The following is a 16572-nucleotide window of genomic DNA, read 5'->3' on the forward strand; positions in this document are numbered from 1 at the left end:
TCTCCCATTCAATTAAATCATTAACTCAGCTACTCAGGCACGATCCTAAGTGCTCTGGATAAAAAGCTAAATAAAACTGATCTCCACCCCAGAAGCTACCATTCCAATGCTGAAGCTGAGTCACCCCAGGAGGCATATCAAAAACATTCCCCAGCCCCCCAGGCCCCAGCCCTAACATAATGATTCTGAATCTTTGTAACTGGTACCCAAGACATCTGAAGCCTGGTTTCTAGTTATTCTCCAACTTTGGGCACTGGTCTGGTGGAACAGGGAGGGAGTCCAGCTAAGAGAGTCCAGAGGAAGAGTCAGAGATAGAGAGCAAGGCTTCATGGCCCACCTCTCCCTAGAAGCCCTCCTTGACCAGCATAGCCCACACTGATCCCCATGTCCTCTGAATCCCACCTCCACTGCGTGTACTGCAGTTTTGCTTTTTTTTTTTTTTTTTTTTTTCCCCCGTAACTAGCAGCTTTAATCCCTCCTCTCCTGCTTGTGTCTCATCTCTAAAGGTGGGTGCTCCTGTCTTCCAGGTCATTGTGATGAGGGTTCCGGGGGCCTTGTGACACACCGCTGGCCGGCTCTGTTCCAGTGTGGGAGGTCAGGAGCAGCCAATTCCTCCTGGGAATGCAACCCATCTCCGAAAAGGAAGATCACATTCCTCTGCTGATTAAGCATCACTAGGGCTCCAAGTGAGTTCTGATCAGAGGCTGTTTGGAAGACAGCAGAGGCCATGACCACTCTCTCTCCTGAAAACAGCCTCTCTGCCAGACAGTCAGCCTCCTTCATCCTGGTACGTGTTCTTCATCAGTTCTGAGTGCCTCCCTCCCCAGCCTCTGGTTGACACTGGGACCGTTTTCCCCCGCAGGGTGGGAAAAGCTAGAACCCTGAGCTAACATAGAAGGTGGAGCAAGGGCGGTTGTACCTTACTCTTACCATCAGCCCAAGAACAGGACTGAGACATCCAAGCACCCTTTCACCTTCTTTCCAAGCCAGGAAAACGTTCTCCCCATATGTGCTATTCTACCTTTATTGAGTTGTGTAGGTTTGCAAGTGCGTCCCTGAAGATGCTGATAGATATTCATCAGCGCTTTTTGCCAACAATTTTGGTATACGGCCACCAGGTGGCAGTAATGCTTTTGTTAGTAGGTAGTTCTAAACCCAGTTTACAAGATACAGCTATTTGTTAGAAGTCGGCTTCAGTCATAAACATTTTCCACACAGTATTTTTTCAAAATCATAACTAATTACAATAACTTTAACCAATCTCAAGTCTCATTAATCATAGTGATTAAGAGAGTGATACATAAAAATGCAAAATGGACACCCCGTCCCTGAATTTTAAATGTTCTTGCTTTATTGCAAATTATCACCTTGCTTTAAATTTTCTTTATATCTTTCTCATTTCTCTGAGCTTAGAGAAGGCTAATAAAATAAACTGTCACATAGCATTTATTATATACGATGACTGTTCTAAATGCTTTATTTATAGTCATTCATTCTCATCACAACTCTATGAGGTGAATAATGCTGTTGTCTTCCTTTTATAAATGAGAAAATGGAGCCACAGAGACTTTGTCACTTGCCCACAGTCACACAGCTTGTAAGTGGCTTAACTTGTATTTAGACCCAGACAGGTGGGGTGCAAAAATCAGTATTCTCAAAGTGTGGCACCCAAACCTGCCGCATTAGCACCAACTGGGAAAGAATGCAGACTCTTGGGCCCCAGATCTTCTGAACAAGAAACTTGAGATGAAGCCCAGAGATCTGTGTTTTTTGTAACTCATCCCTCCAGGGGACTCTGATGCACAATTAGCTTTGAGAACCACTGTTTAAAACCATTTTCTTCATCACTGTGCTGTACTGATGATACACCCTCCACACCTGGTTTGGTAATAATTGCTGAAGTGGGGACTCCCTGTTATGGTTGGGAGTGTATCTTGTCCTCAGGTGAACTGGAGTAGAAAAGAGAACCTTGTCCGGGTGCAGTGGCTCATGCATGTAATTCTAGCACTTTGGGAGGCCAAAGTGGGCGGATCACCTGAGGTCATGAGTTCAAGATCAGCCTGGCCAATATGGTGAAACCCTGTCTCTATTAAAAAAACACAAAAAATTAGCCAGGCGTGGTGGTGAGCCCTGTAATCCCACTTACTTAAAAGACTGAGGCAGGAGAATCTCTTGAACCAAGGAGGTGGAGGTTGCGGTGAGCCGAGATTGTGCCACTGCACTCCAGCCTGGGTGACAGAGCGAGACGCCACCAAAAAAAAAAAAAAAAAAGAAAAAAAAAAAAAGGAGAAAGAAAAGAGGAAAGAGGGAGGGGGGGGGGGGGGGGAGGGAAGGAACCTTAAGCAAAGTCAATGACCTTCCCTGGGCTTTTTTGGAGGCTCTTTGGCTATGAGTATTCAGAGAAACTTGGCATCAAAACCCTCATAAAAAGTTTTTCTTGTCCTCCAAAGGCTTTCTTATTTTACTGAAAATAAGGGAGAAAAGCCCTAACCCAGTGATGCAGTAGGGAGAGATTTATGCCTGAAGCCAAGGCCTCTAGCAGCAGGAAACTTTTAGAGGGGCTGAGCCACTTAGGGCTCCCACTTCTGGTCCCCTTCCCCAGGGGAAGAATGGTCAAGGCTTCCTCAGATTTGCTGATGTAGAGCTTTAACCTGCCTAGACACACCCTGAAGGTGAGAGATTTCCACAGCTGCTCTATCTAGCACTATGCTTCCCAGGAGACTAGGAAAGGCACCATTGCAGAGCTGGAGGTAGCCAGCCCCTCGCAAACTGCATCCTTCCCCTCCTGTATTACCAGCTCATTATATCCAGTATAATGGGAAAGGGTGTTAATAGGTTGGTTGAGCAAAGAACAGAGGAATATGGGAAGATGAAGGTTGATTTGAGAAGCCACTGTGTTGACAATCTCCATCATGTTAAAGGAGCCTAGATACACATTCTCTGATTTCCAGCATAGGCAGGTAGGTGGTGAGCATGTAGACAGGGGGCTTCTAAGTGACATTTCCCCCTTGGCCTTCTACGGGTCAACAGCCTTCTTGTTCTGGTCCTTGGCTTACTAGCAAGTGTCTTAGATAGTCTTTTGGGTGGCCTATAGTTTGCTGAGGTTTGGAGAGATACAGGAAACTGGTGGGTATAGACAAATGAAGTTTCCTAGAAGGAAGAAGCAGTGACTTTTTATAAACAAATTCAACCATGGCAAAGTAGACAGATGGCCAATTGTTGCAGGTAGAGGTTTAGAAATGCAAAGTCTATGAATACTCAACAGGTGTCTTCTTATGATGTTTCTAATTATTTCTGCCTTGTTGTGTTGATGCTGTATGTTTTGTTATGGTGTGCTGTGCATATTACTTTAATTTCAATATTACCTCTCCATTGTGTTTGACATTTTTTCATACCTTTATTTTTTAATCATTGTAGGACATTTGATTTTAAGGTATTTCTTTTGTTCACAGCTTACGTAAGATACATATTTTTTATTTGAGTGGAAAATCCTTGCCTTTTAATTCCTTCCCACTGCCCCTCCCACTCCCAGCATGGCATTAGGGTTAAGCCTCTGACTTTTGCATCAAACAGCTTTGGGTTCAAACTTCAGCTCTGATACTTTCTGTGTGATCTCAGATATGCTAATTAACCCTCATATGGCTTCAGTTCCCTAATCTGTAAAACAGTGCAAGAACTATACCACCTCATAGATACTTGTGAAGATTAAATGGGTTGATATATATAAAGTGCTTAGAACAGTGTCTGGCACATCATCAATTGCTTTTTAATGTTTACAGCTAATAAGAGAATGTAATGCATTTATTTTCATAATTAATTTCTTTGGATTTCTATCATTTTTATGCTTTATACTTTTATTAATTCCCTATTGTTTCCTGTATTGTTTGCTTTTATTTTTTAAAGTGAGTTAGAAGGAAGATGTCCTGTTCCTTTAAATTTCTAGTGTTTAAAGTCAAAAATAAAGCAATTTCTTTTGACTCCATCCTAATATCTAATAAAGAAATGAAATCTGTACTTAAAAACTTTCCCACAAAGAAAACCTTAGCCCAGATGACTTCGCTGGTTCTACCAAATATTTTAAAAAGAAATGATACCAATTTTATGCAAACACTTCCAGAAAACTAAAAAAAAAAAAAAAAAAAAAAAGAAGCACATCCCTACTCATTCTATGAGGCCACATTACCCTGATACCAAAATTAGAGATATTACAAGAAAAGAAACTCACAGGCAAATGATTCTTGTGAACATGGATGCAAAAATTCTAAATAAAATTTTAGCAAATAGAATCCAACAATGTATAAAAAGCATAGCACATCATCACCAAGTGGGGCTCATCCCAGGAATGCAAGGCTTATTTACCATTCAAAATTATTCAGTGTAATTTGCCATCCTAACAAACTCAAAAGCGAAAAGCCATATGACCATTTCAATAGATATAGAACACTATTTGACAAAATCCAACATCCATTCCTAATTAAAAACTCTCAGCATGCTAGAATGGGAAGGGACTGTCTTCAACCTGATAAAAGGCATCTGTAGGAAGCCTAGAGTTCACATTATACTGAATTGTGAAAGCCTGAATGCCGCTCCTCTAAGATTAGGAACAAAGCAAGAATGTCTTCTCTCACCACTTTTATTCAACGTTGCACTTGAGTTCTAGCCAGTGCGGTAAAACAAGAAAAAATAAATAAAAGTTATCCATACTTGAAAGGAAGAAGTTAAACTGCCTTTATTCACAGATGAACATGCTCATCTGTGTCAGAGTTGACAATTTTTTTCTGCAATGGTCACAATAGAATTTTTGGCTTTGTGTCCATGCAATCTCTGTTGCAGCTACTCAACTCTGCCATCATAGCATGAATGCAGCCACAGACAAAAATGAATGAGTGAGTGTGGCTGTGTCCTAATAAAACTTTATTTAGAAAAAAGATTGGAGGCCACATTTGACCCATGGATCACAACTTGCTGACCCCTGGTCTATGTCAAAAATCCCATGGAATCCACAAGAAAACCAGTAGGACTAATAAGTGAGTTTTACTAGGTTGTAGGAATACAAGATCGATATGTAAAAATACATTGTATTTCCATTAGAAATTTTAATTTTAAAATGATGCTTTTTATAGTAGCATCTGAAATATAAAATACTTACGGATAAATTTGACAAAATATATGAATGACGTAGACACTGAAAACTACAAGACACTGCTGAGAGAAATTTTAAAAGACCTACATAAACGGAGAAATATACTGTGTTCATGGGTCAGAGGACTCAATAGTGTCATCAGTTCTCCCAAACTGGCTTACAGATTCAATGCAGTCTCCACCAGAATCACAGCTGCCTTTATTATAGAAATGGACAAATTGACTAAAATCCTTATGGAAATGCATTTCTAAAGTTAAAGCATTTCCTTTTATAGTTAAGGATCCCGGGACACAGCCCAGCTTTGCCTGTTCCCTTCTGCTTCCTGCCACATTGCATGCTGAGTGTTGCAGTTTCTGAATGAGTGTAGGTTGGGAGAACATGATGACAGTCAGAGGGGCAGAAAGCTCGCTCTGATGAGTGGCAGTGTCTATGCAGGTGGGGAACACATCAGGGCAGACCCTGCTTCCCAGGGTTAGGACCACACCAAGATTTGTAACTTCTTGGCCCATATGTCCTATTTTGGTCCAGATGACAGGGCATGCACGAGTTATTAAAAAATGTGTTTCTCAATCCATTTCCATCAAACATACAGTTAGTGGAAATTATCCCAATTTGGGGCCTGTGGGCTCTTATTTTTAGTTAACAATGCTGCTTTGCCTTCATTTATTTATGTATTTATTTATTTGAGAAGGAGCCTTGCTCTGTCACCCAGGCTGGAGTACAGTACCACGATCTTGGTTCACTGCAACCTCCGCCTCCCAGGTTCAAGCGATTCTTCTGCTTCAGCCTCCCAAGTAGCTGGGATTACAGGCACCCCACCACCACACCTGGCAAATTTTTGTATTTTTTTTAGTAGATACGGAGTTTTATCATGTTGGCCAGACTGGTCTCGAACTCCTGACCTCAAGTGATCTGCCCACTTGGGCCTTCCAAAGTGCTGGGATTACAGGCGTGAGCCACCATGCCCGGCCTGTTTTACCTTCTAATACTTTACTACTCATGTGGTTTGTGGACCAGCAGCATCACCTGTTACTCAGGAGCTTGTTAGAAATGCATCATCTTGGGCCCCACCCCAAACCCTCTGAATCAGAACTTGAACCTGCAGAAGATCCTTTGCAAATTTAATTTTGAGTCACATATTCAGATGTATACTAATGGGAAGTTGGCAGTGTGTATATTTACCTGTCTCCTCAGCTCTGTCCACCAGCACATCTTTACGTCTGTAATGTGTCATTTCAAGATATTCTTCTCTCCAGTAGAGGGGAATATCCCAGGAAGAAAGGAATCTTCTCTTATTCCAATAGGAACCCTCACTCCTAGTTGTTTTGTTGTCGTTGTTGTTGTTGTTGTTATTATTATTAGAGACATTATTATTATTATGTGCTCTGTTGCCCAGTCTGGAGTGCAGTGGTATGATCTCAGCTCACTGCAACCTCTGCCTGTCGGGTTCACTTAATTCTCCTGCCTCAGCATCCTGAGTAGCTAGGATTACAGGCATGCACCACCATGCCTGGCTAGTTTTTGTATTTTTAGTAGAGGCAGGGTTTCACCATGTTGCCCAGGCTGGTCTTGAACTGACCTCAAGTGATCCACCTGCCTTGGCCTCCCAAAGTGCTGGGATTATAAGTATGAACCACTGCATCTGACCTTAGTTATTATTTTATAAGCATTTTGAATTACTTTGCATACAGTGCACTCACCTCTCTCCAACACATACACACACACACACGTGCACATACACATAGCACACAGATATATACAACACACACACACATACACACACACTCCCTTATCAAAAGCAGAAACCATCCCTCATAATGAACCATTTTACATTTCCAGGAAAGGTAAAGTGGAGCTCATAACTGTGTCTAATTAATGCTTACTTTATATTTTCCTATGATCAAAGCAGTATACATTATTATAGAAAATTTTAAAAATACAGGAAAGGCCAGGTGCGGTGGCTAATGCCTGTAATCCCAGCACTTCGGGAGGCTGAGGTAGGTGGATTACCTGAGGCCAAGAGATCAAGACCATCCTGGCCAACATGAGAAACACCCTCTCTACTAAAAATACAAAAATTAGTTGGGTTGGTGGCGCATGCCTGTAGTCCCAGCTACTCAGGAAGCTGAGGCAGGAGAATCGCTTGAATCCGGGAAGCGGAGGTTGCAATGACCTGAGACCACACCACTGCACTCCAGCCTGGCAACAGAGTGAGACTGTCTCAAAAAACAAAAAACAAAGAGAACACAAGAAAAAGGATAAAAAGTACTTATTGCCTATCACTCAAAGATAATCACTGATGTTTTTAGTTGTGGGGGGGACTTTTTCTGTATTTTTTCAGTCTTTTTCTAACAACTTTATAGTAGTCAGTGCATTATATATTAGATTATGCGGAGTGTTATTATAATACATAAGAGACACAATACATAGAGAGGTATTACTATGAGTGCCATAGTTGTACTACAGAGTATAGCACATAGAGAAAATGCTAGATACACAATTCTGTATTCTGCTTTTTTCTGTTAACATTTGTATTTTTTCAGATTATTATTCATTTCTTGTAAACAACATTTATATGCCTCAAAATATTCCATTGAGCACATAAACCACAGTTTACTTAACTACCCCCTTATTGCAGAACATTTGGAGTGCTTGCATTTTTCATGTTGGTAAGTAATGTGCAATGAAAATTATTGTGCATACAGGATTTTTTCTATATATTTTCAGTAATGTCCGCAAGATAGATTTCCAGAAGTAAGTCAGGCTGTGTGCTTTGATTCATATCGCCAAGTCCAGAACATATTATTTAAAATCACACTTAAAAGCTGAAGGCTCCTAACATAAGGTGGAACTGGTTGCTGCTTTTGCCAGGTGAAGAGAAAACCACCCATTGACAAGACAGAATGGGACAGCTTCTTTGATGAGAACGGCCACTTGGCCAAGTCACGGGACTTCATTTGTGTTAACATCCTGGAAAGGGTGGGTCCCCAAGCTACCCTTGGCCTTGCCCTGGAACTGGGAGCATGGACGGGCAGGGGGCAGGTGTGACGTTGGATGAAGCCCTTCCGGTAGGCATCGAAGAGCCCATGACCCCTACCTCCCACCCCCCACCCCAGGGTCTGCACCCCTTCGTGAGGACTGAAGCCTGGAAGTTCCTCACGGGCTACTTCTCATGGCAGAGTTCCCAGGATGAGCGGCTCACGGTGGACAGCGTGAGGAGGTAGAACACTCCAGACCCTGTTGGGATGGGAGGGGGCCTGCAGGTGGCAGGTGCTGCCTCCCCAGCCTGCAGACTGTCTTCTGCCCCCATGCAACTTCTCATTCCGAGAGGAACCCCATGCCTCCTGACCCAGGCACAGCACACAGGAGGTGCGGCCAGTTCATGCCAATGCCTTCTGTCCCTGAGCTCCATTTACCAGCCTACCAACTGCCAGGCATGGGCTTGGTCCCAGCCACTCCTCCCACCCGTGGGCCCCCAAGTCCCATCCTTTCCTAGGGTCTATGCATTCTCCCTCTGAAGCAGCCTTTGAACACAGTCTGCCACCCGCTTCCCTGGGTGCCACCCCAACTCCACCTCCTCCCTGCCCCCTATGGCTGAGCTGCCTCCTGGGTCTAGTCTCCCCACTCCCCGCCTGTGTCCAGTGTTTCCTCCCAGTACCCAGGGGGAAGGTACAAAACCCAGTATGGGCTGCCTGTGTCCTTAGATGAAACACTCCCAGTGGTATAATTGGTAACGTTTCAAATAGCACATCTCTTCCAAAAACTTCCTGATCCTAGCTCCACATCGCACACTACCCCAGAGCCTGACATTCTAACCACACTGACGGCCTCACTGACTCCTCATTTGCCCGCTCCTGCCCCACGCCTGCCCCAGCACAGACCACATTTGCACTCCCTTCTGTCCTTGGTTCACCCTTTCTCCTCCCTCCACAATGGATTTCTATCATCCGCCTATCAAAAGCGCACCCTTCCTTCAAGGCCCAGTGCACCTCTTCCGAGAAACCCTCCCAGATCTCCCAAGGGAGCCAGGGATGAGGCACTTTGGTTTAGTGGACAATACACTAGCTTTGAACTTGGACCGTCTTGGATTTGGAAACTGGGTTCAAATTTCAGCACTCTGATTTACACGCTGGGTGAACTTGCCCAAGAACTTCAGCGCTGAAGTCTCAGTCTCTTCCTTCATAAAATTCGGGTTACAGTTTATTTCACAGAGTGGTTGTGGGGGCTGAATCAGATAATACAGGTAAGGCACCTTGCACAGGGGAGGAATGAGTAGCTTTTATGATTTTGACAGAAATGCTCCCCTTGACTTGCACTTCCATGACCCTGGGCACTTGGTTCCACAGTAGTGAGACTGGAGCCTGTGTCTTCCCTCCCAGGTTGAATACAAACAAGGGCAGAGGCTGCCGCCAGTTTGCCTTTGTCTTGGGCCCTCTCCTGACCTTGCCTGTCCATGGGAGGTCTCCGTACACACTGGCTGAGTCAGACTGACTCCACTGCTGAATATCTTCCCATCAGAGGATCGGACTCGTTTGGATTGTGGCTGCATCACAGTGTAGCCTGAGGTGGACTCACCGGTTTGGGAGCCTGAAGCAGGAGCTAGGCCCAGCCCCAAGGAAGCATCCAGACAGGATGTGGAAAAGATTCACACAGGGGCCAGTCAGAGTGACCGAGGGTGGGACAGGGATGTGAGGGCCGGGCTGGGGAGCTCAGAGAGGCTCGGGAGCTCTGACAAGAGCCCACCTGTGTTGATTTCCTGAGGCTGCCTTAGCAAGTACCACACACTGGGTGACTTCCGACAACAGAAATCTGTCCTCTCACAGTTCTGGAGCTGGAAGCCCAAAATCAAGGTGTTGGCTCCTTCCAAAGGCTCTAGGGTAGAACCCTTCCTTACCTCCCAGCTTCTGGTGGCTCCCAGTGTTCCTCAGCTGGTGTGCCTCACTCCATTCCCTGTCCCCGTGGTCGTGAGGCCTTCTCCTCTCTGTGTGTTATAAGAACACATGTCATTGGATTTGGGGTCCACCTGGAAAGTCTTAAGTTAAGGATCTCATCTGGAGATTCTCAGCTTAATCACATCTACAAAGACTCTTTTCCCCCTATGGTTACATTCACAGGTCCTAGGGGTCAGGACATGGATATGTTTTTTTGGAGGCCACCAGGCAGCCAGCGATACCAACTAATCATATTCTAATAATGAGGACAAAACACCACCTCACTCAGCACTTCCAATTCTTAGGCACAGGTGCCAGTATTATGCCCATTCTACAGATGGGGAAACTGAGGCTTAGAGATGGAAAACGATGTCCCCAAGGCTTGCCCCCAGTGGCAGACACCCAGTTATTAAGGTGTAGAGCCAGGATTCAGGTGCAGCGTTTGGAGTACAGAGCCCAGGAGGTTAAACCATCTCCATTCTGCACTCCAGGTGCACGTTGGAGGACAGTTAGGGTGGCACAGGTTGAGATGAGGGAGAGCATCACAGGTAGCTGCAGCTGCTCGTTCTCCACTTATCAGAAGAGGAGAGCCACCTTGTTCAGCCTCAGTTCTGTTCTCACAGGAAGAACTACAAGGCCTTATGCCAAATGTATGAGAAGATTCAGCCCCTTCTGGAAAACCTGCACCGGAACTTCATAGAGACTCGCAATAACATTGGTGAGCAAAGTGGGGTGGAAAGGGCTGGGCAGAGGGAGGGCTTGAAGCCAACTCTGCCCCCTTCTCAGTCACTTCCAGGGAGGTATGGCTCCAGGATCCTGGGAGTTGCTTTGACTTGTGCCTGGAGTTTTGCCAGCTGAATCTTGGTTAATCCACCCCACCAGTTTCTCCTGTGTGGCCCTAGATGCCCCATACCATGTTTCCCTGGGCGCATGATGTTCCTGCTGCCTGGTCTTCCTCTCTCCTTTCTTTGGCTTTGAATGAGGTTGGATTTGAACTGGACAGAGAGGAAGGGTGGGGGAGGACATTCCTGGCCGAGGGTATGGCCTCATCAAAGGGTTAGAAGTGGGAAGAAACACAGACAGCTCAGGGTGTGGTGAAGAACTGAGCCTGGCAGGGGCTGATGTACCTTTCACAGCTCCCTCACCCTCTAGAATGTCCTAGGGCCTGCCCATTGGGGTAGGGGAAGAAACTCACCCATAGACCTGCTGGATGTGATCTGGTGCCACCCACTTGCCCCTTGCTTCCAACCTAGCACATGACATTCAGAAACTCTACGACAAAGACCCCCTGGGCAACGTCCTCATCGACAAGAAGAGGCTAGAGAAGATCCTGCTCCTGAGTTACGTCTGCAACACGCAGGCAGGTGAGACTCAGCCTCCCCTTGTCAATGCCCTCCCGGGACCTGGCCCAGCCTAAGCCAAGGGTCCAGGCCCTCCCACCCAGCCCCTCCTCTCCAACCCCCTCTTTGCCACAGAGTACCAGCAGGGCTTCCATGAGATGGTGATGCTCTTCCAGCTGATGGTGGAGCACGACCACGAAACCTTCTGGCTTTTCCAGTTCTTCCTGCAGAAAACGGTGAGGGCAAGGCCTGAGCTCAGGGACGCCCCTCTCCACCTGCCACTACTCCCCAAACAACTTCTTGAGGCTGGGCAGGCATTGGCAGCCCCAGCCATTCCCTCCAACCCCAACCATTCCCTCCAGTCTTCTGGGTCTCAGAGGAGCCTGGGAGGGTGATGCTAAACCCAGTGGTTCAAAGTAGTGGTGGCGGGGAGGCATTGAAGTGGAGAAGGGGAATGGAGCAAAGCTCTGGGTCCACGTCTCAACAAACCTTGAAAGAGCATGAATCCGCCAGGCCCAAGGATGGCACCCTCTCCTGGCATTTTCTTCCCCAAGCATGGCTCTCCTCCCTTCTCACCTCTCCTACCTCAATGGCTCCCCGTGGCCTCCAGAATAAAATCCAATAACCTTAGCCAGTTATTCAGGGCTGTTCCCTTCACATAACCCGAATTCCAGGCACACCAGGAGACTCATTAGTCCCCAGGAACTCCCTCACAGTCCAAGTTGAGGGGTTTTGAAGGTGCAGCTCCCTGGAACACCTCCCTGGAAAGCCTTTCCTCATGATCTGCGAGAGGCTGCCCAGAATCCTCCCTCATCCCTCCCTCCACCCCACCATCCCTGCAAATGTGCTTGCTGCCTTTCCCTTGTCCCAGTTGGCTCTGCCCCAACACTATTGTGTGAGGGAAGAACTGGGCAACTGGGCTCACTAGACTGTGAGCCACAGTTGAGAATCTCTACTACACACACACACACACACACACACACACACACTCTACACAGCCACCCAGAGGTGCACAACATATACGGACAAACTTGCATACACAGATCACAGTCACAGACATAGATACGTGCACACACACACAGACTTGTAGAGACATGGGGGCCCAGCGCACAGATAGACACACAGAGCCTCCAGAAGTGAAGCTGGGGGAAGCAGAGTTGACTCTTACAGTGCCCTGAGGCCGAGGAGGACTCGGTCTGTCTCCCACCGTTGTGTGCAGGAACACAGCTGTGTCATCAACATTGGCGTGGGCAAGAACCTAGACATGCTCAGCACCCTGATCACCTTCCTGGACCCCATGTTTGCTGAGCACCTAAGTGAGTGGTTCCCACCTCCTGCCACCTCACCCACCCCCCAGGGTAGGCATGGGAGAGGGGCTGAGACCCAACTGTCAGCCCCTAATCATGGGGGGCTGGAGAGCAGCAGAGTCATTTGATTGCCTCTCCAGGCCCTGGGAAGAGGGTTATCTGGATGGGATTGGAGTCTGGACAGTTGAAAGTTGACGCTAAACCATCACCCAGGGCAACTGGAAAAGGGGCAGCAAGCTTTTTGTATTTCCCAAGTGTTTTGCAGGCTCCACAGTTTGGCCTCATCTGCATGTGTTTGCTGCATCATGTGTGTTTTCCCTGACTACAGCCTCGGCTTCTGTCCCCACAGAAGGGAAGGGTGCAGGAGCTGTGCAGTCCCTCTTCCCCTGGTTCTGCTTCTGCTTCCAACGTGCCTTCAAGTCCTTTGATGACGTCTGGAGGCTCTGGGAGGTGAGGTGCCCAACTGGGGATCATCAGGCTGGGCTCCACCCCTCGGGCAGAGTGGAAGCTGCAAGTCTTCCTTGCATCCCCCTTTCCTTCTGGCTTGGATGGAGTTCAGTATTTTGGGGTTTTGTTGGGTCAGCAACCCTGATCCCATCTTGCTGGAGGAAGCTGGAGCATCACTTTGTCCATATGTTCATTTAACACAAAGGCCTCACTGGCTGTGCCTTCTGTGGGCAGTTGACACAGGAGGGCCCTCTGGCCTGTGCGGTGGGAGCCTGGGCCTGCAGCTCCACTTCCCTGCTTCCCTGCCCAGGTGGCCTCCCCACGCTTCCACTTCCCCAGCTGTCCCCCCAGCCCCGGCCTTCCCCTTCCCCAGAGTGCTGCTCCTGTGAAACTCTCTCACAGAAGGTGGGTCCCCAAGGACACCTGTAGTCCTGTGACCACAATCCCCAGGGCCATCAGCAGATGAATCCCCTGAGGAATGCCACGCCCACCTATCACTGCCCTCTCATGGCTGCTGCTGCCTGCAGAGTCCAGCCCAACCATCCACCTGACATGTAGGGTCCCACAGATCTATTCCCACCTGCCTGTCCCTCCCTCTTGGCCGGCTGGTCTCCATGCCCAAGTCCATGACCACACCCAGGCCTTTGGTGACACCCTTGGGTCATTTAATTCCCATCAACCCTTGCTTGCCAAAACCCCACTCAAATTCGACAGTTTCCTAGTATCTCCCACCCCTCATTGCCTCCCTCCCTTTCCTCTATCTAATGAATTCCCTGAAGCCTCGATCTCTGAATCCCCCAGGAGACAGCACAATGCCTAGAGCCAGGGGTACCTGTGAGCACATGCCTGAGTGAATGGATGAGTGAGTGAATGCAGGAAGGAATGAATGAGTGAGCAAGTCAGCAGCAAGACCCAGGAATGGCTGACCCGGGGCACGTGGTTGCTGGGTACCTCACCATCCTCAGGGCATCTGCAGTCTCAGGCCACAGGGCCCAGACTGAGACGCCCTGACCCACAGGTTCTGCTGACGGGGAAGCCCTGCAGGAACTTCCAGGTGCTGGTGGCCTACAGCATGCTACAGATGGTGCGGGAGCAGGTGCTGCAGGAAAGCATGGGCGGGGACGACATCCTCCTGGTGAGAGCACCCTCGGGCAAGCCACCAGCCCAGCTCCTGGAGGTCCTGACTCCCCACCCCACCCCAGCTGCAAGACCGGGGCTCACGGGGTGCTGGGCACCAGTGCCACCTTTTTCCACCAGGCAGGAAGGGCAATGAGAGCTAAGGTGCGGATTACGGTGCTAAGGGCTTTTAATAGACTAGCTCATTTAAGCCTCACCACAAGCCTGACACAGAGAGGCTCTAACCATCGTCATCACTCCTAGTTAACATATGAGGAAACGGAGGCCTTGAACACTCCCTAACCATTAAGCTCTACCATCTTGCAGTCAACCCCGTGGCCCTGGGATATTCCTGAAGCAGAAGGACCTAGAGTTTTCCACCATTTTAAAAAAGCTACTGAAGTCTTTGTTGGAAGAAACAAATCTTAGGTGGCACCCCAAATATAAACCAAGTCCTCCTTCGAAGCCCCTAAGACACTTGGTGGAACCCCAGGACTCCCTAGAGCATAACATGAAAGCTAACATTTACCATTGCCCCCAAATATCAAATTTTAGGCATTGAGCCAAGCAGGCTGGGGAGAGGTCAGGTGGTCCCCAGCGACTGCTGTGAGCAGCATCCTTCCTCCCTGGGTGCTGCAGGCAGCTGCCTGTGCCCAAGAGTGCAGGGAGACATTTGCCCCAGCCCCACCCGCAACAGCTCCCACACTCCCGCGCAGGCCTGCAACAACCTCATTGACCTTGATGCTGATGAGCTGATCTCCGCTGCCTGCGTGGTTTATGCTGAGCTCATCCAGAAGGATGTAAGTTTCCCCAGTGATTTGTCCTGTTCCTCCTCCTCCTCCTCCTCCTCCTCCTCCTTCTCCTCCTCCTCCAAGGAGCCTACCCTGATCTCCCAAACACAGCCCATGGCAGGCACATTCAACTTCAGAGACACAGACTGTGCCGCATTCTGTACCACCAACCCACGCATGTTGCTCCTCAAGGTCTTCTTTCTGTTTGCACATGTAGCTCCTTCCTCCCTGAGCAGGCTGTGCTACTTGACAGCATGGCCTTCATCCCCCCCGTTCCCTGTGTCCATCCCAGTGGGTCTGGGCACCCAGGGGCTCAGGAGAATGTCGCTGCTTAGAAGAACTGAAGAATGAAAGTGACAGACCAATGTCTGTGCACCTCCCACCTGCCTCCTCCCTAGGTTCCTCAGACATTAAAGGATTTCTTCCTCTGAGGACACCAAAGCCCACAGTGGACCGATGCCCTCGATGGGCAGGATGAAGGTCGGGGCACTGGAGTGAGGGAGTAGATAAAACAGCTGCAATATAAACAGTCCTCTGGAATAATGGTTTGTGGTGGGTGTTATGTCTTCTTTGACCTTAGGGGCTGGGACGCACGTGAGGGTTGAGACAGGGTCGTAGGATAGGAAGAGAGGCTAGCCGGCTAAGAGACACGTTCTGAGGTTAGGGAGGGTACTTACTGGAACAGACTGGGTCAGTGGCTCCTCCTCAGTGGAGGGTTTTCCAAGGCTGCGGTGGATCCACATCTGGAAACAAATGGTTAGAGTAGAACCAAGTCTGAGAGATTTCCAGACCCCCGTGGAAGACAAAATTGAGCACATTTAATAAAGATTAATTCATCTGGACTCAGGTCCTGAGAGGAAGGCTGGTCCTGGGACTCTGACCCCACCCCCACTGCTCCCCTGAGTCCCCCCATATCAGTCGCACAATGAAGTCATTTTTTCCAGAGATTCCCTGCTAGTCTGTGGAAGGGGCTAGCCTGGAAGGGAGAAATATCTGACCAGCAGGCAATTCCCTTCCTGGTTTCAAAGCCTCCCTCATAATTGTGCCTTCATTTATCAGCCTGTAAATGTGTCCTCAAGCTACATTTTATTTTCCAGCCTTGATCAATCTTTTTTGAGAATGCACACTGTCCTTGGCCAGGCAGTCAGTTGCTCCGTGAGGAAAAGGTGCATCACACCTGCTCCCCCGGGCTATGCCACAGCCCTGAGCCCCTACCCAGCCTGCCCTATGCTCTGGCTGGCCCCTCTGAGGGAAGACATGTAGATGGGCCAGAGAGGCTGAAATTACAGAAGGTTTGGGGCTGACTGTGTGTCCCCAGAGCTGCTCAGCAACACACACACACACACATAAACGCACACACATACACACTGCCCTGCCCAGTGACTATAAGTTTTCAGGAGGGCTGACATTACACACGGGCGGGAAGGATCCCTTGTTTTTCTGTGAACTGGTCCTTAGAGGTAAGGCATGACCATCCCTCTCACTCTTCAGCCAACT

At 48.2% G+C, this 16572-nt stretch overlaps 1 protein-coding gene across 2 annotated transcripts; it reads left to right on the forward strand.

The window, feature by feature from the left end:
* Positions 1-561: 561 nt before the first annotated feature.
* On the forward strand, positions 562-15618 carry TBC1D21 (TBC1 domain family member 21). 2 transcript variants are annotated; one of them, XM_023193132.2, is made up of 11 exons: positions 562-787; positions 8015-8122; positions 8260-8363; positions 10698-10792; positions 11328-11438; positions 11550-11650; positions 12634-12730; positions 13071-13171; positions 14187-14303; positions 15001-15084; positions 15474-15618. In XM_023193132.2, the coding sequence occupies exons 1-11, from the start codon at positions 728-730 to the stop codon at positions 15504-15506; spliced, it is 1011 nt and encodes a 336-aa protein (XP_023048900.1). In that variant the 5' UTR covers positions 562-727; the 3' UTR covers positions 15507-15618. The 2 variants fall into 2 exon arrangements, with proteins under 2 accessions (XP_023048900.1, XP_023048901.1); XM_023193133.2 differs by lacking the exon at positions 8015-8122.
* The last annotated feature ends 954 nt before the right edge of the window (positions 15619-16572 follow it).

This window comes from Piliocolobus tephrosceles, chromosome 6 (assembly GCF_002776525.5).
Source record: "Piliocolobus tephrosceles isolate RC106 chromosome 6, ASM277652v3, whole genome shotgun sequence".
Classification (NCBI taxonomy): Eukaryota; Metazoa; Chordata; class Mammalia; order Primates; family Cercopithecidae; genus Piliocolobus; species Piliocolobus tephrosceles.

Excerpts from the sequence above, each read along its gene's own strand:
- TBC1D21 (XM_023193132.2), top strand. The coding sequence starts at position 728 with ATGACCACTCTCTCTCCTGAAAACAGCCTCTCTGCCAGACAGTCAGCC. Across the intron at positions 788-8,014 it reads AGTCAGCCTCCTTCATCCTG|GTGAAGAGAAAACCACCCAT; the intron begins GTACGTGTTCTT and ends TGCTTTTGCCAG. Across the intron at positions 10,793-11,327 it reads AGAGACTCGCAATAACATTG|CACATGACATTCAGAAACTC; the intron begins GTGAGCAAAGTG and ends CTTCCAACCTAG.